The sequence below is a fragment of the Calypte anna genome, chromosome 2 (genome assembly GCF_003957555.1).
Source record: "Calypte anna isolate BGI_N300 chromosome 2, bCalAnn1_v1.p, whole genome shotgun sequence".
Taxonomy (NCBI): Eukaryota; Metazoa; Chordata; class Aves; order Apodiformes; family Trochilidae; genus Calypte; species Calypte anna.
Window position 1 is genome coordinate 151,010,928 of NC_044245.1, and position 27,983 is coordinate 151,038,910.

The 27,983-nt window shown below is 53.1% G+C and overlaps 1 protein-coding gene across 2 annotated transcripts; it reads right to left on the bottom strand.

Moving 5' to 3' along the window:
• On the bottom strand, positions 1 to 27,983 carry PUF60 (poly(U) binding splicing factor 60). Of its 2 annotated transcripts, XM_030444268.1 has the most exons (11): positions 27,824 to 27,983; positions 17,819 to 17,914; positions 15,624 to 15,713; positions 14,589 to 14,639; positions 10,550 to 10,711; positions 9,611 to 9,703; positions 8,595 to 8,808; positions 7,025 to 7,215; positions 3,403 to 3,538; positions 2,147 to 2,382; positions 1 to 442 (listed from the first exon to the last, which is right to left on the bottom strand). In XM_030444268.1, exons 1-11 carry the CDS (start codon positions 27,848 to 27,850, stop codon positions 143 to 145), a joined length of 1,596 nt encoding a protein of 531 aa, XP_030300128.1. In that variant the 5' UTR covers positions 27,851 to 27,983; the 3' UTR covers positions 1 to 142. The 2 variants fall into 2 exon arrangements, with proteins under 2 accessions (XP_030300128.1, XP_030300127.1); XM_030444267.1 differs by lacking the exon at positions 14,589 to 14,639.

Sequence of the window (27,983 nt, forward strand, 5' to 3'; positions counted from 1 at the left end):
AGCTTTCTCTGAGCTTTTATCCAAACTACAAGAACATCACAGAGATCTGTGCCCACCCTGGAGCGTTCTTTACACATGGCTAAAAAGAAAAAAAGACCAGACAGGTGGAGGAGGGAGAGGGGTGAAGTCTTTCCAGTGGAGTTCATGCTGAGAGGTCACTGTTATCAAATCTCTCCTGGTCATAGACCTCTGCCACCACCTTCCTCCCCGCGAACCAGCGCCCGTTCAGAGCCTGAATGGCTTTGTGAGTCTCTGATGCCATGGAGAACTCCACGAAGATCTTAACAATGATCTCAGCATCCTCCTCTTCCCCTTGCTTCTCCTGGTAGATGATGACCCTGTTGACAGCCCCAAATTTGCCACATTCTTCTGTCACTTCTCCCTCGAGGTCGTCGTCAATGTCCTTGGGATCCACCATGTTGCGAAGCACCATCACAGTGGACTGCAGAGAGGAAGCAAGAGGAGGTCACCAAAACACCCAGGGGACACTGAGAGAAGAACCAGAGCCACATCAGATGATGCAGCACCACCAGAGATTCCAGGTACCAGCACATCCATAGAAACCCAGATTAGATTGGGTTGGAAAGGACCTAAGATCACCTAAAGATCATCAGCGTGCTCCAAGCCCCATCCAACCTTCAACACTGCCAGGGATGGGGCAGCCACAGCTTCTGGGGGCAACCTGGGCACCCAGGGGCTCAGCACCCTCACCCCAAACCATTTCTCCCTCCCTCCCTCCCTGCCTGCCCAAGATCTCCTCTCCATCTCCCCTCTCCCAGCTCCAAACCCTTCCCCCTGGGAGGCTCCCATCCCTCCAGGCCCTTGTCCCAAGTCCCTCCCCAGCTTTCCTGGAGCCCCTTCAGGACCTGGAAGCTGCTCCAAGGTCTCCCCATTGCAGCCTTCTCTTCTCCAGCCTCAACACCCCCAACTCTCTCAGCCTGGCTCCAGAGCAGAGCTGCTCCAGGTCCCATGAAGCCACCAGTGTCCCAGGTTCTCAGGGATCAGTGAGGATATTTCCTCCCCAGGCACACATCTCATGCCCTGCCAGCTGGGGGTGTCTGGCTCTGTCCAGGGAAGCTCAGTGCCATCTCTGAGGCTTTTCTAAACAGATCTTTGAACCACAAGTGACCTGGAGACCTCTCATTTTCTTTGTGCTGTTCCCATCATTGTTCTTGCTTCCTTCAACACCACCATCATGTAGTTTTTATGAGAATTTTTCCTCATCTCTAAATCAAGAGGAAAGTTCAACCAGGGTTTTTATACCTCTGAGGACTGATGGCCAAGCAGGTGCTGTCATTAAGGGGACAATGACATGGAACACACCTCATGCATCCCCCCAAGCCCCCGTGTGGCTGAGCAGCTCTCTGTGTCACAGATGGCTGAGGTTGGGAGGGACCTCAGGGGTCACTTGGTCTGAGCTCAGGCACCTGAAGTGTCTCAGGAACCTCATCCAGATGACTTCTGAAACTCTCCAGTTATGCACAGGAAGAAACCTCTGGTGATGCCTGATGAGATTATCAACACAGACCCTTTCAAGACCCCCCCTCCTAATTATCTGACTCTATTGTTCTGTTTAATGTCCTGACTTCCTGCCATTCTTTCTTGTCCCCCTTCTCATCCAAATTTTGGTGAAATTTTGTTTCATAAACAGCTTGGAGTTTCATCCTACAATAAAAGACTGGGGAAAAGGAGCAGCCCCCAGTTGGGACCAGCTTGGCCCTGCCCATGTGCCAATTCCACCTCTTTAAGCCCAAATGCCATTGAGGTTTGTTTAATGATGATAATGAACAGTTTTCCCCAAAGACTGAGGAAGACTGAGACTTCCTTCAGCCTCCTCTGGCCTAGGGACTGCTGTGAAGCCTCAGAGAAACTCTGGGAAATCCCAAAGGCAGAGGGAGAACCATCACAAGCAGCAAAAGCACAAAGCTGTGATGCTTGGACGTGGTTTTGCCCCCCTGATCTTGGAGGTCTTCTCCAACCATGACAATCCTGTGATGCTGCTGAAGTCCCACCCGAGCTCAGTGGGGTACCCAGAATCTGTGCTGCTGCAGCCCACAGCAGACACCAACCCCTCAGCTACACCCCAAGAGGACAGAGCCAAAGCCAGGAGTCTCCCCTGTGCCTCCTGCAGCCCCCCCGGGCTCACCTCCTGCTTCCTTAGCAGTTTCTGCATCACCATGTGCCGGGCACTGCTCCCAGAGATGCTCATGTGCTCCTGCTCACTCAGCATCTCCGGCCTCTCCGACTCCTGGAACACCTCCTCCTCCTCCTTCTCCTTTTTAACCTCCATCAGCCCCAAGGCTGGGGGACTCGCCAGGATGGGATTGACAACTCCCACCTGGGGAATGGTGACAGGAATGGGAGGTCGGGCAGGGGTTACACCTGTAAGAGAACAAACTCTGTGGCATAAAGGAAAGAACTGATGTTGAGACAGCTGAGAACAGACCAGCCAGGGGCACAGGGACCCACAGATCTGAGAGAGTTTGGTGTGATCTGCACCAACAGTGAGCAGGGAAACTTCCCCAGAAACTCAGTTATCATCACAGAATCCTGGAATGGTCTGGGTTGGAAGGGACCTTAAATCCCCCCCAGTTCCACCCCAAACCATGGTCAGGGACCCCTCCCCCAGCCCAGGGGGCTCCAAGCCCCATCCAACCTCCAACACTGCCAGGGATGGGGCAGCCACAGCTTCTGGGGGCAACCTGGGCACCCAGGGGCTCAGCACCCTCACCCCAAACCATTTCTCCCTCTCTCCCTCCCTGCCCAAGATCTCCTCTCCATCTCCCCTCTCCCAGCTCCAAACCCTTCCCCCTGGGAGGCTCCCATCCCTCCAGGCCCTTGTCCCAAGTCCCTCCCCAGCTTTCCTGGAGCCCCTTCAGGACCTGGAAGCTGCTCCAAGGTCTCCCCATTGCAGCCTTCTCTTCTCCAGCCTCAACACCCCCAACTCTCTCAGCCTGGCTCCAGAGCAGAGCTGCTCCAGCCCTCCCAGCAGCTCCAGGGCCTCCTCTGCACTGGCTCCAACAGCTCCGTGTCCTTCTGCTGATGGGGACCCCAGAGCTGGACACAGCTTTACCCCAGGGGGGGTCTCCCCAGAGCAGAGCAGGCAGGACCTAAGCCCTCAGTTCTGCCATCACCCACTGTCTGCCACGGGAGCTCTTGGGACAGGATTTAGCAGACAGTGACAATCATCCACATTTGCAGAGTGCCACACACTCCTGATGTGAAATTCATCTCCCTGTCAGATCTATTATATCCCAAAATAAATTCCTGCAATGCTGCACAAACAAATAAAAGTTCTTGGTGACTCAGAGCAGGAAGGAGGGTTTCAGCTTGAAATTCTCCTCAGTTGTGAGCCCAGCTTGCTCAGAGGCAGAGGAGTGACCAAGGACAGAGCAGCTGTACCTGTGATGACTCCTGGTGCCTGTGCTGCCATCACAGCCTGTGGCAAGGCCCCCAGAGGCTGGGCCAGAGTCAGTGCTGGAGAGACCAGCCCAGGGGTTGCCAAAGTACCAAGGACTGCAGCTCCTGCCACTGCTTCCTGCAAGACAAAAAACGAACCAGAAAGAACAAAATTAATCCCCAAAGTGTTAATGCTGTGTCACAAATCCACGCTGTGGGTGCAGTCAGCTGAGGCTCAACTTCTTTCATCCCTCAGAAATACCAGGAATGTGGATTCTGAGGGTGACAGCTCTCCAGTGCTGCTGTTCCAGAAGGAAAACATGCCACCCAGCCCACCAGGGAAAGGCAGGAGCTATGAGACACCAAGCCTGGGAAGAAGCTCTCCTGTAACTCAAATTTCTCCTTCTCAAGCTGCTGGGCTGGTGACTGAGGAAAAAACACCACAAGATTCAGCTCAAGGTGTGAAAGTTGCAGGCAGCCCCAGAGCAAGAGGAATCTCGACTTCTTTCCATCTTCTACACAAATGAAGGTTTTTACAGATGCTAAGGAATGTGACCCATTTCAGGAGATGGGTGGGAGGTTGTATCCCACCCCTCAAATGACACCACACCACAAACCCCAGGAGGGAACTCCTACAGCTTCAGCTTCTCCCAGGTCAGCTGGATGGATAATTCCTGTCCCAGTCAGGGAACTGTGCTCAGAACATGACTGCAAGCACAGGGCACAGGGCAAGGGAAAGCACAGCTCTGCTGTTTCCAAAGGCTGCACACTTTTTAAGCAATTCAAACCAAAAATCTTCCCTCTCTAATCTTCATCCATTAAACCTTCTCCAAACTTCCAGCCTTGGAAAGTGAAACAGCTTCAAACCACCTCATTCTGTCTGCACCTCTTCTCCCATGCTGTTTGCTGCCTGCTGAGCTCCAGGAATCCAGGATCCACCTTCCAGCATTTCTCAAAGTTACACCACAACAAACTTCTCCAGCTCCTTCCTCTTATCAGATTTCCAATTCTTCCAATAATTGCACTACTTCTCTACACCTTCTACAACCCAAATAAACATCCTGGCTCTTGATGACCAGAGTTCAAACAGCACTGGAGATGAACAATGAGAAGACACTTTTGTAAAGCTGCTGACAATATTGTGCTAAAACACAGCAAGTTACTTTGTTCTTGTTGCTGCTTTCCAGGCTATTACACCCAGGACTGAGTTACCCAGCTCCTTCTCTGCCTTGTTTCTGGGTTGGAGGGACCTTAAATCCCCCCAGTCCCCCCCCTGCCATGGTCAGGGACCCCTCCCCAGCCCAGGGTGCTCCAAGCCCCATCCAACCTTCAACATGCCAGGGATGGGGCAGCCACAGCTTCTGGGGGCAACCTGGGCACCCAGGGGCTCAGCACCCTCACCCCAAACCATTTCTCCCTCCCTCCCTGCCCAAGATCTCCTCTCCATCTCCCCTCTCCCAGCTCCAAACCCTTCCCCCTGGGAGGCTCCTATCCCTCCAGGCCCTTGGGCAATCTCTTATCTCTTTCAGCATCTCACCACCCTCAGGACATAATTTTTCCCTAATGTCTACCCTACAAACACCTCCTGTAAACCCTTACACCATGGAGTAAAAAGAAATTCTAAGGTCTTGTTCCTTAAATGCAGCATTTTGTACTCTACTCCTAAATGCTGCATGGATTTCTTACTCCCACCTGCTGCAATATTCCACCTCACCTCTGTGCTGCCAACCAACTCCATCAGCACTCTTCTCCTAATGCCTGGAATAAAACCACCTCATTTTACTGGGATGAGGCAAGGTCTGTCTGTAAGTACCTCAGCAGCAGAGTGAAGCAGCAGAGTGAAGAGCCAGCAGTCTCCAGAGCAGCTCATTTCTACCTCTTCCTCTTGCTTGCCTCCATGTCTCAAAATTCAGTCATCCCCTGGGTCTGGTCTGACAGCTCCTCATGGGGATCTGCACCAGCTCCTCAGAGGATCTGCTTTGCCTTTCTTTTTCCTAATGAAGTGTAACTCTACTCTTATCCAAGAAAGATGGGTGGCTTGGAACTGGGTGGGCTTTGAGGTCCCTTCCAACCCTACCACTCCATGATTCCATGATCTGGAGAACAAGTCCTGGGAGGAGAGGCTGAGGGAAGTGGGAATGTTCAGTGTGGAGAAGAGGAGGCTGAGAGGAGACCTCATTGCTCTCTCCCACTCCCTGCAAGGAGGTTGTAGGGAGGTGGGTGCTGGGCTCTGCTCTCCAGGGAGCAGGGAGAGGAGCAGAGGACATGGCCTGGAGGTGCCCCAGGGGAGGTTTAGAGCAGATCTGAGGAAGGATTTCTGTCCTGAGAGAGCAGTCAGGGGTTGGAAGGGGCTGCCCAGGGAGGTGGTGGAGTCACCATCCCTGGAGGGATTTCCAGCCCGTGTGGATGGGGCACTCCAGGAGATGCTCTGGTGGGTGACACAGATACTGAGAGGTTTTACTGGGGGGGGGGATGCTGAATGGTGGACTCAGAGCTCTTATGGGCTTTTCCAGCTGTGGCAGTTCTGTGGCCTAGCAGGGGTATTTTCCCTGAAGCACCTTTTGTCCTTTCTTTAAAGCTTTTCAACCTCTCCCTGCCACTGGGGTGAGAACAAAGCCTGCAGGCTCCTGTTTCCCACACTACCTTCAATGCAAGTGTCATGTTTGCAATGTCCTGCTGCTGCTGGGGACCCCAGAGCTGGACTCATCTTCACCCCAGGGGGGTCTCCCCAGAGCAGAGGGGACAATCAGGGCCCTGCTGCTCACACTGCTGGGGCTGCAGCCCAGGACATGGTCACCTCCCCTCACTTCACAGGCAGAGTCTTTCCCACAGCAATGCTGCTCAAGTGACAATTACTGACTTCTACTTCATCAGCCTGCCCCATCTCAGAGGATCTCACACATTCTTTTAGCCTCTCCATAACCACTTCCCCAGCCTATGGTTTCTTTGTCCAGACATGGAATCTCCTGTCACCCTTCTCCACCATTTCTTTAAGTAAAATTCTGATCAGCTGTGACAGACACCATTCCAAAATGCTGATGTGTCAGATCCTCACCAGTGTCAGGGAAAGCTTCTAATTGTAAAGTCTGTGCTCTAGGCCAGGGGCTTTCCCTGCAAGCAGACAGGACACTTTGCATGCTTGTTTCTGAGCAGGGTCACAAACACAGAACCACAGAATGGTTTGGGTGGGAAGGGCCCTCTCAAGGTGCTCCAGTCCCAGCCCTGCAGTCTCAGGGACACCCTCACCCAGATCAGGGTGCTCAGAGCCTCCTCAAGCCTCACCTTGAACATCTCCAGGGATGAGGCCTCAACCCCCTCCCTGGGCACCCTGTGCCATGGTTCCACTGCCCTCCTGGGACACAACTTGTTCCCAACACCCAGCCCAAATCTGCTCTTCTCCAGTTTAAACCATTGCCCCTCATCCCATCCCTCCAGGCCTTGCCCACAGTCCCTGTCCAGCATTCCTGCAGCCCCTCCAGGCACTGGAAGGTCTCCCCCAGGCTGAACACCCCCATTTCCCTCACCTGTCTCAGCAGCAGAGCTCTTCCAAGCCCTGATCATCTTCCAAGCTCCCCTCTGCCCACCCAGCCCCCCCTGGTTTGTGTCCCCCCAGCCCATGCCTTACCTGTGCTGTGATCTTGGCTGTGGCGGCGGCGGCAGCGACAGCGGCTGCGGGGGGCAACCCCCCGGGGGTGGCAGGGGTCAGGAGGGGCATGGGAGGGGTCACAGCTTTCCCAACACGGAGGTACTGACCCCCGAGGTCGAAGAGGTTCATGGAGGAAACAGCGTCCTGAGAAGATTGTGCTTTCTCATATTCTGTGGTGAGAAAAGGGGAGGGTTTACACATGGTCCCTTTGTCACCCCACAACTCAGCCACTGCCCCCAGGGTCACAGAGTCACAGAATGGGGGGGTTGGAAGGGCCCAATGGAACTGATGGAGTCCAAGCCCTGGCACAGCAGGATCAGCCAGGGCAGCCCAGACAGGAACACATCCAGGGGGGGTTTGGAAGGCAGCAGAGAAGGAGAGGAACCTCATCTGGAGGTTGGGGGGGTTCAGGAGGGGTTTGGAAGGCAGCAGAGAAGGAGAGGAACTTCATCTGGAGGTTGGGGGGGTTCAGGAGGGGTTTGGAAGGCACCAGAGAAGGAGACTCCACAACCTCTCTGGGCAGCCTGGGCCAGGGCTCCCTCAGCCTCACAGCAAAGAAGTTTCTCCTCCCCTGGAGCTGGAACTTCCCATCTTCTAGCTTCAACACCCATTCCTTCCTTGGCCTGGGCACCACCCAAAAGAGACTGAGCCCTTCCTCTTGCCCCCCAGCCCTCAGCTACTGACAGACATTCAGCAGATCCCCTCTCAGCCTTCTCTTCTCCAGCCTCAACACCCCAGGGCTCTCACTCTTTCTTCCCAGCAGAGATGCTCAAGGCCTTCAGCACCTCCCAGCTCTCCAGGGGGACTCTCTCCAGTAGATCTCTGGCTCTCCTCAACTGGGGAGCCCCAAACTGGAGCCAGGATTCCAGTGTGTATATATATATATGTATACACACACATACAGTACATATATATATATACACACACAGAAATAGTCATCCCACAATTGGTAATTATATTTTCAGAAAACCCCCTCTGACAGCCTGCAGCCCCAGTGAGAAGACTCTCAGTGCTCAGCTCACCCCTCTGAGCACACAAGCATTGCTGAGAAGCCTCAGCAGAGCAGGAGATCTCTCAACCTACATCAAGAGTGAGTAAAAATACCTGGCTGGTAATTATATTTCTAAGTTCAGGCACAGAACTGCTCCAAATTTATTTCTATCTCATTGCTTAATGTAAGCATGCTGGAGTGACAGGGTGAGGGGCAGTGGTTTAAACTGGAGAAGAGCAGATTTGGGCTGGGTGTTGGGAACAAGTTGTGTCCCAGGAGGGCAGTGGAACCATGGCACAGGGTGCCCAGGGAGGGGGTTGAGGCCTCATCCCTGGAGATGTTCAAGGTGAGGCTTGAGGAGGCTCTGAGCACCCTGAGCTGGGTGAGGGTGTCCCTGAGACTGCAGGGCTGGGACTGGAGCACCTTGAGAGGGCCCTTCCCACCCAAATCACTCTGTGGTTCTACAATTGCTCCATTGGTTAAAAGAAAACACAAACAGAGGAGAATATTCCCCAAGACTTCCCCTGCCCCACAGCAAATACCAGAGAGGGCTTTTACCAATGAAGCCATAGCCTTTGTGTTTTCCTGTCGTGGGATCCCTGGCCAGTGTGCAGGATTTGATCTTCCCAAAGGCCTCAAAGACACTCTTGATGTCATCATCTGAGAGGTCCTGGTGCACGGAGGCCACGTAGATGCGGTTGAAGGCCCGAGCCTCCTCTGCCAGCTGGTCTATGATGGGTTGTGCCTGTCCTATGTTACTGGGCCTGCCCACCTGCAGAGAAACAGCCAGCACTCCATCAGCCTCCTCCTCACACCAAACACCCCTCAGGAGGACAGAAAGAGCACAGGGCAGGAGCTGACACAGCCCCAGGACATGATCTGCACTGCAGGGGACTCTGCAGGCCACAGGAGCCTCTGCTGCTCTCTCCCCAACAATATTTTTCCCATTTATGGTCCTTAACCCACCAGAGACCACCCTGCACAATGCTTCTATACCCTTCTTTTAAATGCTCCTAACCCCCCCTCAGCACTCAGACACTGCAGATGTGCAGAGTGGAGCAGAGATCAGTGCAAGGCATTAAAACACTTGGCAGACAACATGATTTAAATCCCCCAAGTTTCACCTTTGCAAGATCCCAGAAAAAAACCCCCACAGCTACAATCCTCTGTTCATTTCTGTTTCTTTCTCCTTTTCCTATGGCCTGAGTGGACTTCTACCTGAAGCCCCTCACAGCAACAGCACAACAAAAGCCTGGTGCTCCTTATCCACCATTCCCACAGCTACAGCCCCAGAAGGTGCCAGGAAAATATCCAGGCATCACCTTGGCTTTGTTCTCAAGACACTTCCATCCCACCTGTGGGTGGAAAACACCAAGGTGGCAGAACAAGTCTCCAGGTTTTATCAGCTTGCTGGAGGCTCTCCTCAGAGGATCAAAATGGGTGAAGTATCAAGGTCTATCAGGGAACAGACCTTAGGTTATCTTCTGCACCCCAGTGCTGAGGGGGAAGCACTCCTAGGCATTAAACTCCCAGTAATGAGCACTAAGAATCCTCAGAGCATGCCTGCTACTCACCTTTATATTTCTTCCCCCCAGCATGACAGAATTCATCTGCTCCAAGGCCAGCTGAGCAGCTTCAGGTACCTCGTATTCCACAAAAGCAAAACCCTAGGACAGAAGGACAGAGGGACAGCCTTGTAGAACCACACCAGCTGCATCTTGTCTCCAACCAGGCACCAAGCCAACGCAGCCAAGACTTCCCCTGTACCAGAGTCCTGCTATGGTGGCCTGAGAAGATGTCTCCTTAAAGAAGCTCTTTTTTACCAGCAGAAAAGGGACACCCAGAAGCAGATGGCTGTCTGCTTCCAGAGCCTCTCCCACTGGAAGGCCCAAGAGCAAACAGCCAGGGGAGGGAGGAGTGCTGCCTGCTTGGCAGCTCCCATGCACACACCCCTGTGCCTGGCTGGTTCCCCCTGCAAGGCTCAGCAGAGCAGCAGCTGCAGGGCTCAAAGCAGCTTGATCTCCACCAGCATCAAGGCTCCTTCCTCTCCTGGATATATTGAGGAAAGTCTTGGAAAGAACAAAAGCCACATAGAATCATGGAGTGGTTTTGGTTGAAGGGTTGGAAAGGACCTAAGATCACCTAAAGATCATCAGCGTGCTCCAAGCCCCATCCAACCTTCAACACTGCCAGGGATGGGGCAGCCACAGCTTCTGGGGGCAACCTGGGCACCCAGGGGCTCAGCACCCTCACCCCAAACCATTTCTCCCTCCCTCCCTCCCTGCCCAAGATCTCCTCTCCATCTCCCCTCTCCCAGCTCCAAACCCTTCCCCCTGGGAGGCTCCCATCCCTCCAGGCCCTTGTCCCAAGTCCCTCCCCAGCTTTCCTGGAGCCCCTTCAGGACCTGGAAGCTGCTCCAAGGTCTCCCCATTGCAGCCTTCTCTTCTCCAGCCTCAACACCCCCAACTCTCTCAGCCTGGCTCCAGAACCCCCCTTGGGGGCTGTTAACCCACCTTGTGTTTCATGGTAACAGAGTCCCAGGACATATCAATGCTTTTTATAGGTCCAAAGGGGGCAAATGCCTGTCGGATGGTGTCCTCTCCCAGCTCATAGTAGATGGAGCCCACATAGACACGGCACATGATGGCCAAGGCGCGCTGCCTCTGAGCTGCCATCTGTATTGGAAAGAAGAACTGGCTGGTTAGCTCAGGGGGGTGGTCATGGACATCAGGACCTCTTTTTTCCCTTCCTCTTTCCCTCCCAGGAGCTATGACCCAGCAGCAGGTAGCTCCTCCCCGGGCTGCAGGGCAGCCTGGCACACGTGGTGATAAAGAAGTCTTTTCCTGCTCAGTGCACAGACTGCTGGAGTGGACAAGCAGTACAGCTCACTCCCAGGGGCAGCCAAATCTCTGAAGGGCTCTGCCACCTCAGGAGCCCTAACTCCAACCCCACTGATAAGGTCTAGCCCTCCCCAGCCTGATCACATCTCCAGCAACACTTGCAGGAGGAGGAAATAACTTCATTCTAGGGCAGCTTCCCCCTCCAGGCAGCAAAGGTTTCCATCCTGGGCACTGTGAGTGATCCCTCCCCTTCCCTCCCGCAAGGGACAGCAAGAGATCCAAACCTGGGCACCACCTAACACCACTCCCTCCCCCCACCCCGTCCTCCCTGGCAGCAAAAGGACCAGGAATTGGGAACCTCCTCCTCCCCACTCCCTCAAGCATCACACACCACCTCCCCCCCAGCCCTGGCAGCACGAGATCCAGTACTAGGCACCACTTCCACTGCACAGGTCAAAAGCAAAAGCAAAAAAAAAAAAGGAAAAAAAAAAAAGGAAAAAAAAAAAAAGAAAAAAATTAAATGGTTAAATGAAAGTTCTTAGTTAAGTGTGTGGTGCTAGTACTTATCACTGCCTGTTGTTACTGGCTCAGATACTGGTGCAGCCCCCCAAGGCTCCGCCCTTATCAGTTTCGGTGCAGAGGTCTCTGTGCTATTTTCTCCTAAGTATGCCTGAAAACCTGTTTGCAAGACAAATCCAGACATTTCTTACAGCAGGTATCAAAAAAAAAAAGCAGTATATCCTTCAATTAGTTTTGTTCACCCTCATTGCAATTCTGGATTGCTACTGCTCCTGGCTGTGATTCTAGGAAGATTCTGCCTACAAAAAAACCCAAAAAACCTTATCCTAGCAGCACGTCTTGGCACCGAGGCAGACATCAGGTCTCTGTAGGGCAGGTCCCTATGGTCAGCAAGACTGAGTTTGGGTGATCTGGAGATGTGCACAGGGCTCCATTCCTGTTCCAGGTGGAACAGAGGGCAAACAGGGAAAGCAGGAGGGGGTACAGATGGCTGCAGAGGCAGCTCTGAACAACCACCCTGGTTAAGGGGGGGGATTAATCAGAGGCCACTTTCCAAATGAGGTCTGATGTGTCTCAGGGTGCTGCAAAACAGAAGGGACAGTATTTGATCTGTGCTGGTCACAGCAGGGGACACACTAAGGGTCCCTGAAGAACCCCTTCTCCCTCACAGCCCCCACCTGTGAGTGCCACTGACCACAGGAGGAAACGAAGAGTAAAGGCTCAACTCCTATGAATCCATACAGCAGGGATCCTATTAAACAGGAATTGTTCTCACCCCACACTGCTGCTCCTGAAGTGACACGAAGCTCACCTCTTGGCTGGGTTTAAGTATTTGACACAGTTAATGATCAGCTGTGGGGGTTTGGGGTTTTGTTTTGTTCCCATTCACTCTGCTGTGACTGGGAGGACTCTGGCACGTGCAGACCTCTTGTCTGCCAGGTTCTCCACCAGACTCCCAGCTCTGGTGCAGGCAAGGCAGTGACCAGCAGCCCCTCAGTGTGCTGTGTGTCCAGCTGTGTGTCCAGAGCCACCACCACCACCCTAACCACCACACCACCGGTGGGGAGAGCAATTCAGTGGTTTACTGGGAGTGCTTCTTGACAAAACAGCCTTGCACCAGGTACAGGAATCTTCTGTTTGTCACCTTCTGAAGGGTCTAGATACACAAAGAGGACATTTCCCTCTGCTCAGTGAGCAATGCAGCACCTAGGGCAGAAAAAGGGGTGTTTGTCCTCTTCCACAGCAGCTGCGGTTACAGGAGGAACTCCACATCTTACCCTGCAGCAGGGACCCCAAAAACACAGCTGGGGGGAGCTGGGGGCCTCTGCCACAGCACTAACACAGTCAAAATGTGGCCCTCCAAAAGGCAGAGCTGAGGTGGGGCCCTGGCAGGAAGGGGGAGCAGTGATGGGGGTGAGGGGGACCTGAGCCCCTGGCAGTGCCAGGAGACAAAAGACCTCCTGGGGTTCACTACTTACACTACGTAGACTTTGCTGGTCTTCCTCCACCTATAAAATGGAGTTTTCAGCATCTGCAGCCTTCATAAAGGCAGCAGCTGTCTCCCTGCAAGGTTCCTGTTAAGTGCTTAATGAAGGTTAATTGAAGGGGAAGCCAAACAGCCCCTTGGAGCTCTCCTTTAACAAAGGAGGTGATGGAAAACCAGCACCACCAGCTTCAGTTTTAATACAACACCACCAGGAGACTGTGCTCATCTTGCTGAAGGGACGTGGAAATTCTGAGCTGTAACACTTGAAGGATTAAGTAGAGAGGAAGCTTTAATCTCAGTCACTAAAATATGGCAATAGGAAGCTCAGGCTGCACTTCCTTCCTGCAGGAATTGATGGATCTTGTCAACAGGAAAAAGTGTTGGCCAGAGCTCTGTCTGCATCTGTGACACTCCTGAGGGGCTCTGGGATAAAGCACTGGCTGAGGAGAGGGTACCCTAACAATTCAGACTCCTGCTCTGAGGCTCTGGCCCACCAGCAGCAGCTTCTGACTCCCTGGAGAGGGAGGAAGGTCTTGGGACAAGGACTCCCACCACTGGTAACACTCCTGAGAAATTCATTACAGAGAGATTGCACATTCCTTGTTCCACCATCAGTTCACACTTCCATCTGCTGCCTGACTGGGAACAGGCAGCCAAATATAGTTTTTAAATGCAAAATTGATGGAGTTCTGCTGTCAAGTTAGCATCTACATTAACAGTGCCTGGGCACGAGGGTTCAGGACCAGTTCCCATCGAGGTGTGAGCTTCAGTTCCATTCCAAACCCAACACCCCCAACAACACTGATTTTGGCTGCCCTGCTGACACACCACTGACTGTGGTGGTGTTAAAGGAGGGGAAACAGGTGAGTTTAAGCTTTAGTGAACCTTTTTTTTTGCCTCTGCATTTTACACCAAGGAGAAATATTACGTTCCAGCAAGGTGGAAAAATTATTTACAAAATGAATCTAGAAATGACCCTTTGCATGCAGAGTGGAGCTTATAGGGCACTTTCTGCAGTGGCCATCATCCAACACGTCTAGGGAAAGGGGGGGATGGATAATCCCAGGTGTTTTAAGCTCTCTGTGGCATCTGATTAGAAATTCCAGCTCTAAAGGACTGCACAGATTCTCTGAATAGTCCTATGGTTCCATTACTTCCCACCCTGCTTTTTTCTTTCCTCCACACATGCCATCTTCACCTAGTCTGGAGACATGCAGAGTTCAGAGCAGCCTTACACCTGGGCTATGGTATGTTCTGCAAACCTCTAGTGCCCCAGTCCTCCCCAGCACCTCAGCTGCCAGGTCTATGGTGCTGTGAGTTTGCTCCGTATAGAAATTGCCCCTTTGTGAGTTACCTTGGCAGTTAGTTTTAGGTCAGGACCTCAGAACTGCAGCATCCCTAGAAATGCAGCTCCCACAATTTCACAGGTGTGTTCTCAGAACTGTCCGAGATCTAAAAGCTTTCTTTGCCAACTGACTCCAGGACCCCGACTGCCCGTGTCACCACAGCAGACTGCACCCAGCCTAGGGTCTTCCTCTGGGGAGTTTACACTTTGCCTCTGCTTGTTGTGCTTGTCCATAACAGGTGGGGATGTGGGAGGGTTGTGCTGGCTTGAGTTAAGAGCATTGTTTTACCACTAGATACTTCCCCAACTCTAGGCCCTGACTAAGACAAAGTGCCCAAGAAGAAGTGAATATGTCTATTGACCGATTGTAAAGGTGAGAGAGGATCTCCAAAGCCCATTGTCACTGCTGCCATCTGAAAGACAGTAAAGACAGAGTTCAGTCTGTTGGAGCTGAGCATACTACGGCTGTTTTGTCAAAACTCAAGCAGAACCTGTGGGAGAGGCCTCTCCTTCCTTGCCCCTCACTGCCTGGTCCCAAGGACTGTCCAGCGCTGGGACCCTGCAGATTCCAGTCCCACCAGGTCAGGGTGGAAGTTGTGCTGCTGCCACTGCCTCAGGAAGCAGGGTCTTCTCCCAGGGATGGGGGTTGGGGGGTAAGGGGGGGGGAACTCAAGGCAATAGTAACCTCTGCAACCACTGTCGTTGATTCTCCCCCAGCATTTAAAAAGGAGCCCCTCAACTAGACCAAGAGACTCAGAACCAGGCACAGCCCCGACAGGCCCCAGCTGTGAGCCAGGCAGTGAGGATCCACAGGGATGTGTCACCAACAACACGGCCCAATGTCCCCAAGATGATGTCTGGGGCTTCCTAACTTTGAGGAGGAGGCAGTGAAATGTGTTCCAGGTGCCTCCAAAGGGAGATTTAACCTGCCAGGGAAGGGCTCTCCCAGCACACAGGCATTCCAAGCAGGAGAGGCCCAGGGAGCTTCTCCAAAATAGAGAAACCATCTGGGGGAAGGGAGTGAAGGGAGCAGGACTGTGACAGCACAGGAGAGACAGGCACCCTCCCCTTGAGGGGACACTGCTCCCACCACAAACGTGGAAGCTGAAACCCACAGCACATCCTTTGGCCCCTGGCATTTCAAGAAGCACTTGCCCAGCCAAGGGGAGAGAAACTCCTAACAAATTTACTCTTTGAAGTAATGAAATCTGGGGACAATTTGTGCAGGTTTGTGTTGGCAGGCTGGAGGCAGCAGCTGAATTTCACTGTGGAAACAGGAGCACACGTGCCTGGCTGCAGGCTGGCCTCAGGGCTGTGCTCTGGTTCTAAGTGCAAAAAGAACTCCACCTTGTTGGGGAGAGTAAGAGACAGAAGGAGCGACTCAGAGGGTCCCTCACCTGAAGGTTGGTGAGCTGCTGTTGCTGGTGGGCGATGGTTTGCTTCACCAGCACACTCTTGATGCTCTGCTCCATCGCATACTTCTTTGCCTGGAAAGAAAGACAGAGTCTGTAGTCCCAGGACAACACCCCCGAGCAGGGAACCACGTCTGGTTTCACACCACAGCTCCCCAAGAACCACACAACTCGGCTGCAGGGGGAACCTTCCAGCTCTCCAGCCCTAAGCCCTAAGGCACTCTGGAGGGAAGAGGTTGCTAACACCTTGGATCTGCATCTCAGAGCCCTGAAATGCAGCATCACCCTTGAGCAGAGGCTTGGAGGGGCTCAGCCAGGAGCAGTGTCAGGAAGCAGCATGCACTACACACTCAGCATCTCCCCTCTTCCTTCCCCCTCTGCCCCTGTGAGCCCACCTTACCTGCTGGGATGAGGGCAGGACAGAGAAGGCTCCTTCAAGCCCCTTCCACTCAGAGAACACATGGACAAAGAGGTTCTACAAAAGGGCAGGGGGGCTCCGAATCCCCAGGGCTCAGTCTCCTGACTGGCCACTGCCTCTCCTGTCCCAGCAGCCTGTCCCTGCTCTGGACACCCCCCTGGCTCTTTGCTGCCTCAATGCTCCAGCTCTCCTCTGGCTCCTGGCCTGCAGACACTCCTTTGGCTTTTTTTTTTTTCTTTCAGTCTTCCACCAGTTTGGCCACAGCCTGAGCCTGACACCCAGCAGGTGCTGACCTCTTTTGTCAAGGGGAAACCTAATGAGCACCCCCAGATGTGCCTGTCCCCAGGGGATGGTACAAAGACATTCAGCCAAACCCTCACAGGCACCTGCTCTCCATGGCTGTTTGGGAGGTGCCAGGGCACTGCAGGCTCTAACCCGGGGATTTGAGACGTGTGCTTCGGAAACCTGGAAATGGACAAGGGGATTCAGAGCTGTCAGCCACGGAGCAGCCAGAGGAAACGAGGCTGTGTCACACTGTGAGCCACACAACACACACACACACACAGCTCCAGCACCAGGGGAACGTTCACACCAAGCCTCCCTGGAGCAGAACTTCACTTGCCTGGCCACAGGGCAGGAGGCACCTAAGCCCCAGCTCCCACCTTCCTTGGGTTGGTGTTTCTCTCCCCCTCTCTTTCACTTTCCAATCTCTGCAGGGGCTACAAGAAAGCTGAGGGAGGGCTTTGGACATGGGGGTGTAGGGAGAGGACAAGGGAAATGGGTTAAAACTTGGAGAGATCTGGTTTAGTAGTTGACTGTGGTGTTGGTCAAAGGTTGGACTGGATATCTTGGAGGTCTCTTCCAACCTGAACATTCTGTGATTAAGTTGGATATTTAGGAGGAAATTCTTTAATTGGAGGTGGTGAAGCCCTGGTTGCCCCCAGAAGCTGTGGCTGCCCCTGTGGCAGTGTCTCAGGCCAGGCTGGATGGGGCTTGGAGCACCCTGGGCTGTGGGAGTTGGGTTGGGGTGGCACTGGGTGAGCTTTAAGGTCCCTTCCAACCCAAACCACTCTCTGATTCTGATTCTCATCCCAACTCTGCTCTCCTCTCAGCAAGCCAGGGATCACTCCCTCCCATCAGGACAGGGGGTGAGAAGGTGGCAGTGACCTCCCCAAGGAGTTGTATGAAAGAGGAGCAGCCACCAGGACTGAAGTGGCCTCTTCATTCAGGCAGGCTGAACACACGTGCTACCAGGTCTCTTTGCCACAAGATGGGGAGGAGCATTGGGGAAAACAGAGATATTTTGAGAGGTGTTCTTGTGTGGACAGAATAAAAGCCCAGCTGGAGCATATCAGAAACTTATTCCTGATGGAGTACAGGCTGCTCCTCACAGTAACTTCATGGCAGTTGCTTTAGCATCTGATCTTAAGATGTTATTTACTTATGATTGTGGGGTTGTTGTTGTTGTTGTTTGTTTGTTTTTAATTACAACCACTCTCCCCACCCCAGCAGCAAATGCCACATCATGCTCCCCAAAAAGCAGCTATAAACTCTAAAACAAGTAATTCTTTGGCATGAATTTGAGTGTGAATGCACAGGGCCATTACCCCATAGACATTCCTGGCAGGTAAGTTTCCTTTCTAACATAAATAGCAAAGGCTCATTAAAAAGAAGAACAGAAAAACCCAACAAAACAAACAATAAACCCAAGACAAAAAGACAAAGAGTGCTGAAGGAGCAAATTCACATCAGGTTTACTTACTTTCTGGAGAGCTTCCTGCTGTTCTGGAGTGAGGGGAGGAAGCCCCAGCTTAGCTGCTGTGCTTTGTCCATTTTCCATCTTAATGGACTCTGTACCCTGAGGAAACAGAAAATATCCATGGAAAAACTGTTCTCATGGAACTCACCCATGTCTGCACTCCCAGAAACCCAAAGCACTTGATGTCAGAATGTCACAGCTGGCTAAAAAGTCTTCCCAAACTCGTGACAACTTGTTAACATCCTACCAGCTGCTCCCTATGGGAATGCTATCCCAGCAGCTGTACCAACTGAGGGATCTGCTGGATCCTCAGAGCTCCCTGGCACCCAGATTTGCAGTTACAGAAAACACACAATCATTAAGGTTGGGAAAAACCCCTCCACCCATCAGCCCAGCCCCATCCTGCCCATTACACCATGTCCTGAAGTGCCACATCTACACATTGGTTTTCTTTTTCACACCTCCAGGGGTGGTGACTCCACCACTGCCCCAGGCAGCCTGTCCCAAGGACTGACCACTCTTAAACCTCCCCAGGCCTCACTCACATCACCTCCATCCTTCCTCTCACCAGCCCAGCTCCCAAGTGTTCTCTCTCCTCCACCTCTTCACAGGTGGTTTGTCACCCATGGTTTCTCAGGTTCTTTTGATAATATCACCTAAGTTCTCCAAACCTCACACACTGTTCCAGCTGCACAGCACCTCCCCACGCAGCTTCCCAAACCCAGCCTCACAGCAGGAAGAAGTTTCTGTGCCACTGGGGTGATTTTTTCCTGATTTCAAGCCCATGTGTAGCTGACAGATGTCAGCTCTCTGGGGCTTTGGTGTTCCACCCACTTCTTGCACATCCAAGTCCTGTGCAGCAGCTGCTCAACTATTCCTGCCAGGAGAAGCAGCAGTTGGATTCTCCAGGTGGGGTTAAAGTGCTGCAGCACCTTGTGTCCTCCATAGAACCTCAGAATGGGTTGGAAGGGACCTCAAATCCCCCCCAGTGCCCCCCCTGCCATGGTCAGGGACCCCTCGCCCAGCCCAGGGGGCTCCACGCCCCATCCAACCTTCAACACTGCCAGGGATGGGGCAGCCACAGCTTCTGGGGGCAACCTGGGCACCCAGGGGCTCAGCACCCTCACCCCAAACCATTTCTCCCTCCTCCCTGCCTGCCCAAGATCTCCTCTCCATCTCCCCTCTCCCAGCTCCAAACCCTTCCCCCTGGGAGGCTCCCATCCCTCCAGGCCCTTGTCCCAAGTCCCTCCCCAGCTTTCCTGCAGCCCCTTGCATCCTCTTTGTCACCAGGAGCCCAAACCCATTTCCCTGAGGAGATCCAAGCCCTGGGGGAGCTCCTGCAGGTGCCTGCTGTGGAACCACTCAGCACAACACAGCACTCACTCCCTGACACCCCCATTTTACCTGTTTGCATTCTTTTTCTCTCACACACAGAACTTTGTTTGTGACAGGGGGGAGATGTGCACAAAGTCAAGATACTTTAAAGACATGAAAGATGTTATAGCACCTACACAGAAGTGAAGCTCAGGCACACCCATGTGGTTCTCACAGTTTTGGGTAATAATTTAGATTTCAGCATCCCTCTGATGTCCATAACCAGGGGCAGGACACCAGCCCAGCTGATCCCACTGGCACTGCTCCAGGGGAATGGACAAAGCCTCTCCTGTGCTGCTGCTCCCACACACCAGAACCCTACCCAGACATTTGATTTTTTGGGAACCAAACTGCCTTCTGGTAGCCCCCTAACTAAATAATCCCTGCAGGCCCCTGCTTCTCACCCTGGCTCTGCCACCTCCCCTCCCTGGGGTGGCTTTACTGCTCCTACACTGGAGCACCCAGCCCCAAAGGAGCAGCTCCCAACCACCCAGGATGATTAAATTAGTGTGGGGGGAGATAAGAGGGACCCCAATCCTTACCCCCAAAGCTGCTATCCTCAAGATCCAGCAGTACTGGAATTAGAATTATTTTATAGTTATGCCATAGTAAAAGTAGTGTGACAGAAATTCTTTGGTTTGGGAGTTGTGTTGGTTTTTTTTCATGGTTTTAACCACTCCTGGTATTATAAAAGGTTCAGATGATAACCTTGTCACTAATGGGAACAAAACAGCCCAAAGCAGGTGGTAGCACGGAGCCTTTTTGCTCCCTGAAGCCCCCACCATGCCCATGTCCAAGGCAGCAAACCCCTGGGGTTTACCAGGGAAGCCTCTGCCCAGCTCCAGAAGCAGAGAGGAGAAAAGCAGCAGCAGCTTCTGCTGCATTCTGACAGCACCTTGGACATGAGGGAGCTCTGCCCCCAAACCTCATCTGACACCCTCTGAGCTTCTCCAGGGGCACTCAGCACCCACCTTGCCCCAAACAAGCAGGGGACTGATGCTAAAAGCTGCTTAATCAGCTCATCAAGCAATTTTATTTCACTCCCTGGGTGTAAAAGGGGGTCATGTTCCTTTTTAAGAGGATAAACCCTGATTAGTGCCCAGAGAGGGAAAAAAAGACTCTTTCAGAAGGTGTCACAGAGCACACACTCAGTTTGTTCCCCCACTGAACACACATTCTGTATTCTCACATCCCAAAAGCAGCATCAGTCCCAAGGTGGAGCCCTCCCTGTGCCCCCTTCTCAGGCCTAACCTGGAGGATCTGAGAGGCCAACAAATGGGAGCAGCTGATGTTACACTTCAGGCTCCCATAAGTACAGGTTCTCAAGGTCAATTTTAAGACTTAAAAATCGTGGCTGGACTAAATGAAATTAATTCAGAGTTCCAGTTCTGGGCTCTGCACACACAATGATGTAGGAAACAACCAATTTCTGCTTTTATCAAACTGTGTTTTGCTGATGAGTTAGAAGAGATTCAGTGACTTTGGATACAGATGAGTTGGTGCATTTCTTGTGTTTTCTTTTTCAGCCACAGAACCATCAGACCTGGAAGGGACCTCTCGAGATCATCAAGTCCAAATGATGATATACAAAGGACTTGTGATCCTAAGCTGTCGTTTTTCATTTAATTCATCTCAATTTACTTTGGTTTTGATGCTTTTCTAATTTATTTTTTTTAATCTTGAGTATCTATGTCTCTACTTGAGTTAAGTACCTAAGATGTGGTGCTGTGGCTCACAGAAATGCTGCACCCAGATGTGCTGATGGCTGAAGTACAAACATCTGGAGGTGGAGTGACAGTGCCTGGCATGAGCAGGAGCCTCCTGAGCCACCCATTTCCTTGGCTTCCACAGCTAATCAAGTTTCCAGAAGGCAGATGTGAAACTTGTTACAAAACGTTGTTAAAGCACCTTGTGGTTTCATAAGGACTAAATATTCACCTCCAAGGAGCAGGATCTGGACCACCTTTGTTGTTCAGGTCAAGTTCTGACTTGGTTTCTGAGTGTTCTCCATCAACTGCTTGGAATCCCAGATTGGAGAACACCCTCAGCTCTGCAGGGCTCACCAGACTTGTGGCTGGGAACACTACAGCTTGCAGCAACACAAACACAGGGAAAAGCCAATCTAACACAACAAGTGTCTGTTTAAGCACTTCCTTCACCAAACACAAAGCAACCCCCCAGGCCAGGAGCAGGAGCTCACCTGCCCTGGAGCCAGGAGAGCTGCAGGATGAGGAGGTGATGGCTGCTGCAGCCTCCTCCTCCTCTGCTTTACACCTAAATGGAGACCTGTGCTGGGTGCACTCAGCCTCCAGCTCACCCCGAGGCACTGAGCACAGAGCAGATGCAAAACAAACCCTCCCCAGATAAAAACACCTCCTGCTGGCACCTGAGGACAGGGCTCCAGGGCTGAGCTTTCCCCACTCCTTCAGACCAAAGCTCACAGCTGCACTGACCAGGAATGAGACTCAGGAGAGGAAAACCACAGTGGAAGGGCTCCCAGATTTAGCCAATCACAGTAAAAAACAAAAAAAAAACCTCACTCCATTTGTCATTTGTTGTGATTCCTCAAAAATAAAGACTTCTACACATCTAAATCTAAAGTTATTTAGACACTTGAGCACAGCTTCCACAAACTAGTGATAACACCCAGTGAGGAGCACCCCAGGAACCCAGCCCTGGCACTGCTGGTTCCAAACTCTTCCACACCACACCTCCCACATCCAGGGGGGGTTTGGAAGGCAGCAGAGAAGGAGAGGAACCTCATCTGGAGGTTGGGGGGGTTCAGGAGGGGTTTGGAAGGCAGCAGAGAAGGAGAGGAACCTCATCTGGAGATTGGGGGGGTTCAGGAGGGGTTTGGAAGGCACCAGAGAAGGAGAGGAACCTCATCTGGAGGTTGGGGGGGTTCAGGAGGGGTTTGGAAGGCAGCAGAGAAGGAGAGGAACCTCATCTGGAGGTTGGGGGGGTTCAGGAGGGGTTTGGAAGGCAGCAGAGAAGGAGACTCCACAACCTCTCTGGGCAGCCTGGGCCAGGGCTCCCTCAGCCTCACAGCAAAGAAGTTTCTCCTCCCCTGGAGCTGGAACTTCCCATCTTCTAGCTTCAACCCATTCTTCCTTGGCCTGGGCACCACCCAAAAGAGACTGAGCCCTTCCTCTTGCCCCCCAGCCCTCAGCTACTGACAGACATTCAGCAGATCCCCTCTCAGCCTTCTCTTCTCCAGCCTCAACACCCCCAGGGCTCTCACTCTTTCTTCCCAGCAGAGATGCTCAAGGCCCTTCAGCACCTCCCAGCTCTCCAGGGGACTCTCTCCAGTAGATCTCTGGCTCTCCTCAACTGGGGAGCCACAAACTGGAGCCAGGATTCCAGCTGAGCTCTCCCCAGGGCAGAGCAGAGCAGAGGGGGAGCAGAACCTCCCTGGACCTGCTGGGCACACTTTTCCTGATGCCCCCCAGGCCACCCTTGGCCTCTTGGCCACCAGGGCACATTGCTGACCCCTGGAGAACTTCCTGCCCACCAGGACTCCAAGGGCTTTCTCCAGGTAGCTGTGTCCTCCAAGGTCAGGAGGGAACAAGTGAAATGGGAAAGAAGTTGACATGAGAGGCAGGAGAACAGGAATTGCTTTGGAAAGGGAGATAAACAGAAAGTGCCCAGCTGGTGCTACCAGCATTGCTCCAGAGTGGAGCTGGGCCCTTTAAGGTGCTTTGAACTCCCAGGAGTTCAGCACATTGGCTGGAAACTTATGACATGGCTGAGAATTTCTCTGAAGTATAAATACATGTGAGGGGGAAAAAAACAACAAACCAGAGAATCTTGTTTATCTTAGGAACCATTACAAGCAAACATCCCAAGGACTGAGTGAAGCAGAGGTGGGAAAAGGCCTGATGGGGCTGCCTGGGGACTGGGTTGAATTCTTACCCTACCACTGCATCAGCTCTTGGGAACCTCGAGGCAGCTGAAGAACTTGGGGTTGTTCAGCCTGGAGAAGAGGAGGCTCCAGGGGAGCTCAGAGCAACCTTCCAATATCTGAAGGGGCTCCAGGAAAGCTGGGGGAGGGCTTTGGACACGGGGGGGTAGGGAGAGGAGAAGGGAAATGGGTTAAAACTTGGAGAGAAAGGGGAGATTGAGGTTGGAGATGGGGGAGAAATTGTTTGGGGTGAGGGTGCTGAGCCCCTGGGTGCCCAGGTTGCCCCCAGAAGCTGTGGCTGCCCCATCCCTGGCAGTGTTGAAGGTTGGATGGGGCTTGGAGCCCCCTGGGCTGGGGAGGGGTCCCTGACCATGGCAGGGGGGTACTGGGGGGGATTTGAGGTTCCTTTCAACTCTACCACTCCATGACTCTGTTCTATGATTCTGTGTTTGGGGATTACTAAAAGCACTTCCATGTTTTGAATTTTTAACTCTTTTTCACCTCTGTCCCCAGTGCCCAAAACAAACACCAGGAAAGGTTTCCTGAGAAGCATAAGCCTGGAATGAAACTAATCAGAAAATGGAAGTTTTCCTGCTGTCACCATTCTGTGCAGCATGCTCTGCATCAGCACCTCTGCCATGCAACCCAGGCATCACCTGCACCTCGAGTTTCAGCCCTCAAAGGAAGAAAACTGCTCCAGAGCTACAACACAGTCCCAATACACATCATCATCATCATCATCATCATGGCCTTCCTCTTGGCTACACACAGGAAAGGCAGACACAGGGAAACACATTCCTCCCCAAAGGCATCACCACTTCCCCCACCATCTTCTCAACAGACCCTTCATGTACTTCCAGACAAGACAAGTGCAGCCAGAGCTGATGTGCAGCTTCCATGTCCACCTTGGGCTCCTCTCAGCAGGAAACTGCTCCTCTTGCTCCTGTCTGGCACTATCAAGCTCCAGAATGACTGAGATTCCCAGCATGGCTGGGAAGAGTTTGAAATCATTGTTTTCTACCAAGAAAAAGCTCCTGAGCTCCTCTCCCCAGATCAGCTCTCTGGAATTTAACAGGAATTTCACCACAGCCCCATCAGCTCCAGACCCAGTCTGCTTCTCCTCAAGGATTTATGAGGATCCTGCAGTCACAGAGCTGCACAGACACCTGAGGGAACTGCTTTTTGGTGGATTTAACTTCTCACTGAGGTCTCCCCAGAGCACACCCACCCTTCCTGCAGGAGAGGCCAAACTGTCCAAGGGTTTGGAGCAGCAGCAAGGCAGGCACAGGGGGTGAGGGGTGACTGATGCCAACAAGGGCCAGGAGTGCTCCTGAATGCACAGAACCATCACTGCAGTGGCTCCTTCCTTGTGCATGGAGACAAACACAGAGCTGCTGCATCCACTGCTGCTGCAGTTTTTTTAAAAGAATGTCAAAAACCTGGCAAGAGGAGGAAGACACAGAATCAAGGCAAAAAATAATTCACATGACCCAGAAATGGGGCAAATCCCCCCAGAAGCAGCACTGCACATCATTCTGGAGCAGCAGCCTGGGACACACCAGAAGCTCCCAGCAGTGGCACCACCTCAGAGCTTTTAATTGGTGTTAAAAACACCTCCAGCTTCAGCCAGACCTGGAGGGTGCAGTCAGCTGCAAGAGGAGACTCCACTTCTACCACTAAAATCCAGACATTGAGAAGTTTCACCCCTCTGCCTCAACCTCAACGATGCCTTGATAAGAATCTGGTACTGGTGCCCAGGCTGGCAGCACAAACAGAAGCCTGACCTGACCTCTGCAGGTTCCCAGCAGCACCACAGAAACCATCACCTGCTGCAGTCTGAAGCTCTGAGTGGGGTCCTCATTTTCAGGACCACTCACATTGTGTCTCAGCTTTTCAAGCCCAGCAAGTGGCAAAAAATGCTGCAAAGTGACAAAAAATGGCAGTGGGTGGTGGGAACTCCCAGGTTGTGAAAGATCCTACTGGAACTAAAGTGTTTGAACCCCTCTTTGAACAACTGCTCTGAGGTGTTGAACAGTCCCCAAGTTTAAAATAAACCTCTCCCAGTCCTCCCAGTGAGGAGCAGGGAGCAACCCCTGGCCAGGCTGCAGCTCTTGTTCCTGGAAGGCTGCCCCTGACACCACCTCATTGATAACTCACAGAGATAACACCCAGGGCAACAAAAACAAGAAAAACAATAATTCCTTCCATTTCCAGGCTTCTGCTCTCACACCACCTCCCATTCACCCCATCCTCTGGATTTGCCTCACTTCTGAATCCACTGCCTCATCCAGACACCTCAGGGTGACAGCAGAGGGAGGGGTCACCAGGGCTCTGCTCAACTCTTCTGCACCCAAACCACACCCAGAGACTGAAAATAAGGAATGGAGCTCACCATGGGGCTAAACCAGAGCTGGGCAGATGCAGACCAGGCACCAGGAAAAAGCTCCTCACCATCAGGGTGGGGAGACACAGGAGCAGCTGTGCAGGGAGGTGGCCACAGCCCCATCCCTGGAAGTTTGTACAGCCAGGAAAGAAAATTCAGAACTTCAAAACCACAATAAAATGTGCACCCCCCAGACCCAGTGCCTGGAGGGGCTGCAGGAATGCTGGAGAGGGACTGTGGGCAAGGCCTGGAGGGATGGGATGAGGGGCAATGGTTTAAACTGGAGAAGAGCAGATTTGGACTGGGTGTTGGGAACAAGTTGTGTCCCAGGAGGGCAGTGGAACCATGGCACAGGGTGCCCAGGGAGGGGGTTGAGGCCTCATCCCTGGAGATGTTCAAGGTGAGGCTTGAGGAGGCTCTGAGCACCCTGAGCTGGGTGAGGGTGTCCCTGAGACTGCAGGGCTGGGACTGGAGCACCTTGAGAGGGCCCTTCCCACCCACACCATTCCATGAGCTGTCCCCATCCTGCCACGTGTCCCTTCACCCCAGCACTGCTGGTGCCCATCTCCTGTGCTCACCTACAAGCCATGGCTCCCCCCTTCCTGCTGACACAGCCCCCCCTCCAGCAGCACCAGCTCTGAAACTGCACCACAGAATGAGGGGCAATGGTTTCAAACTGAAAAGAGGGGAGATCCAGACCAGACATCAGCAAGAAATCCTTTACTGTGAGAGCAGGGAGACACTGGGAGAGGCTGCCCAGAGGAGCTGTGGCAGAGCTGCAGGTCAGGTTGGACGGGGCTTGGAACCACCTCCTCCAGTGGGAGGTGTCCCTGCCCACGCAGGAGGGTGGCAGTGGGTCAGCTTTGGGGTCCCTTCCAACCCAAACCATTCTGTGACCTGAAGTGTCCTGGGGCTCCTGGCCCCACAGGAACCTGAGGAGGTTCCTCAAGGTCTGCCTGGCCTGGAGGGGAAGCTCCCTGCAGGAGAGGGCTCTGACTCCGCAGCTGAGTCTCCACCTTCACCTGGGCTGTGAGCTGCAGGTTTCAGCTGGAGTGCTTGGGAGGTTTGAAATCAATGAAAAAAAATAAAAATCAAACTCCTTACACCCCCTGTGCTCTGCTCAGCTCCTGACACTCAATCCAAACACCAGCCTTGCAGAAAAGCAGCACAAGTTTCTTTCAGAGTGGTGACAAAATCTGCTCAGAGCAGCAGAGGCAGAGAGACAGAAACTCTGGAGCAAGGTCTTGATTCTTCCATTCCTGGGGTCAGACCCTGAGAATTCCCTGGCTGGGAAACAAAGGCCAAGCCCCAGCTCAGCTCTGGGCACTCAACCATTCCTCGGGTTTCCAGCACCTTTGGGAATTACATTTCACCTCAGGTGCTGAGGACTGGGATGCTGATTCCTCACCTGAAGCTGGCAACTCCCAACCCAACCCCATCCTAATTAAGCACAAACGAGAAGAGAAACAAAGTGAGAGTGACTCCTGTTTGCTCACAGTTATTTCACCACTGTTTGTGAACCCAAAAAGGGAACCCTAAAAACCCAAAGCAGCTCCTCCAGGGGGCAAAGAAAAACAGAGCACTTTTAGGATTACATTTATGCCAGAATTAAAACCCTCTGAACAGAGAGTTCAGGGTGTTCCTGAGCAGTCTGCTCTGCAGAACGCTCCGAAAACAGAAAGAATTCACAAAAATCACTGCTGGGATCCCCTCCTGAACGCACAAATGCTGCAAAACAGGAAATATCAAGATAATCGCTGGCACCAAGCCCGTTCATCAGGAAAGGGGATCAGTAGCTCAGTTTAACTTCAGACTACAAAGTTCTAGGAGAGGAAACCCGCGGCTAAGTTGGTTTTTAAAGAAACAAAACCCAAAACCCGCGCAGGCCGGAGCTGCCTTTTGCTGCAGGCGGATTTCTGAAACCCCCACAGAAAGCGACGAGCGGGAATCCCCACGCAACGAAACCCACAGTTTCCTAAGGAACAGAGCTGGGACAAAACACCCGCGGTACCGCCCGCTCGGAACCGCCAGCAGGACCGGGACCGGGAGCAGCAGCAGCTCCATGCCGGCGGCAGGGATGGGGGAAGCGACCCTCCCGTACTCAGGGCCGCCGGGCAGGGAGGCCACAGGCGGCTCCCGGCCCCGCGGCCCCCCCGCTGCAGCCGCCTCAGAGGCCCCGCTCGGCCTGACTGGAGCCCGGCCCGCCCGCCTCCCCGGAGCCCGCCGCTCGGGGCGCCCCGTGGCCCAGGGCTCTCTCTCTCTCCCTCCCTCTCTCCCTCCCTCCGTGTGCAGCCGCTGTGTCCCGGGGCGGTGCCGGTGTGTCCGGTCCGGTCCGGGCCGCGCTGCTCACCAGGGAGATGCTGCTCGTCGCCGCCATCTTCTCCGCTCCCTCGGCGCCAAGCTCTCGCGAGACTTTGTCCCCTTCCCCGTGCGCGCCCACCGCCAGCGCTCTCGCGAGATTTCCCTTACCCTCGCCCGGCACACCCACCCCCAACGTCTGCTGGGGAGGG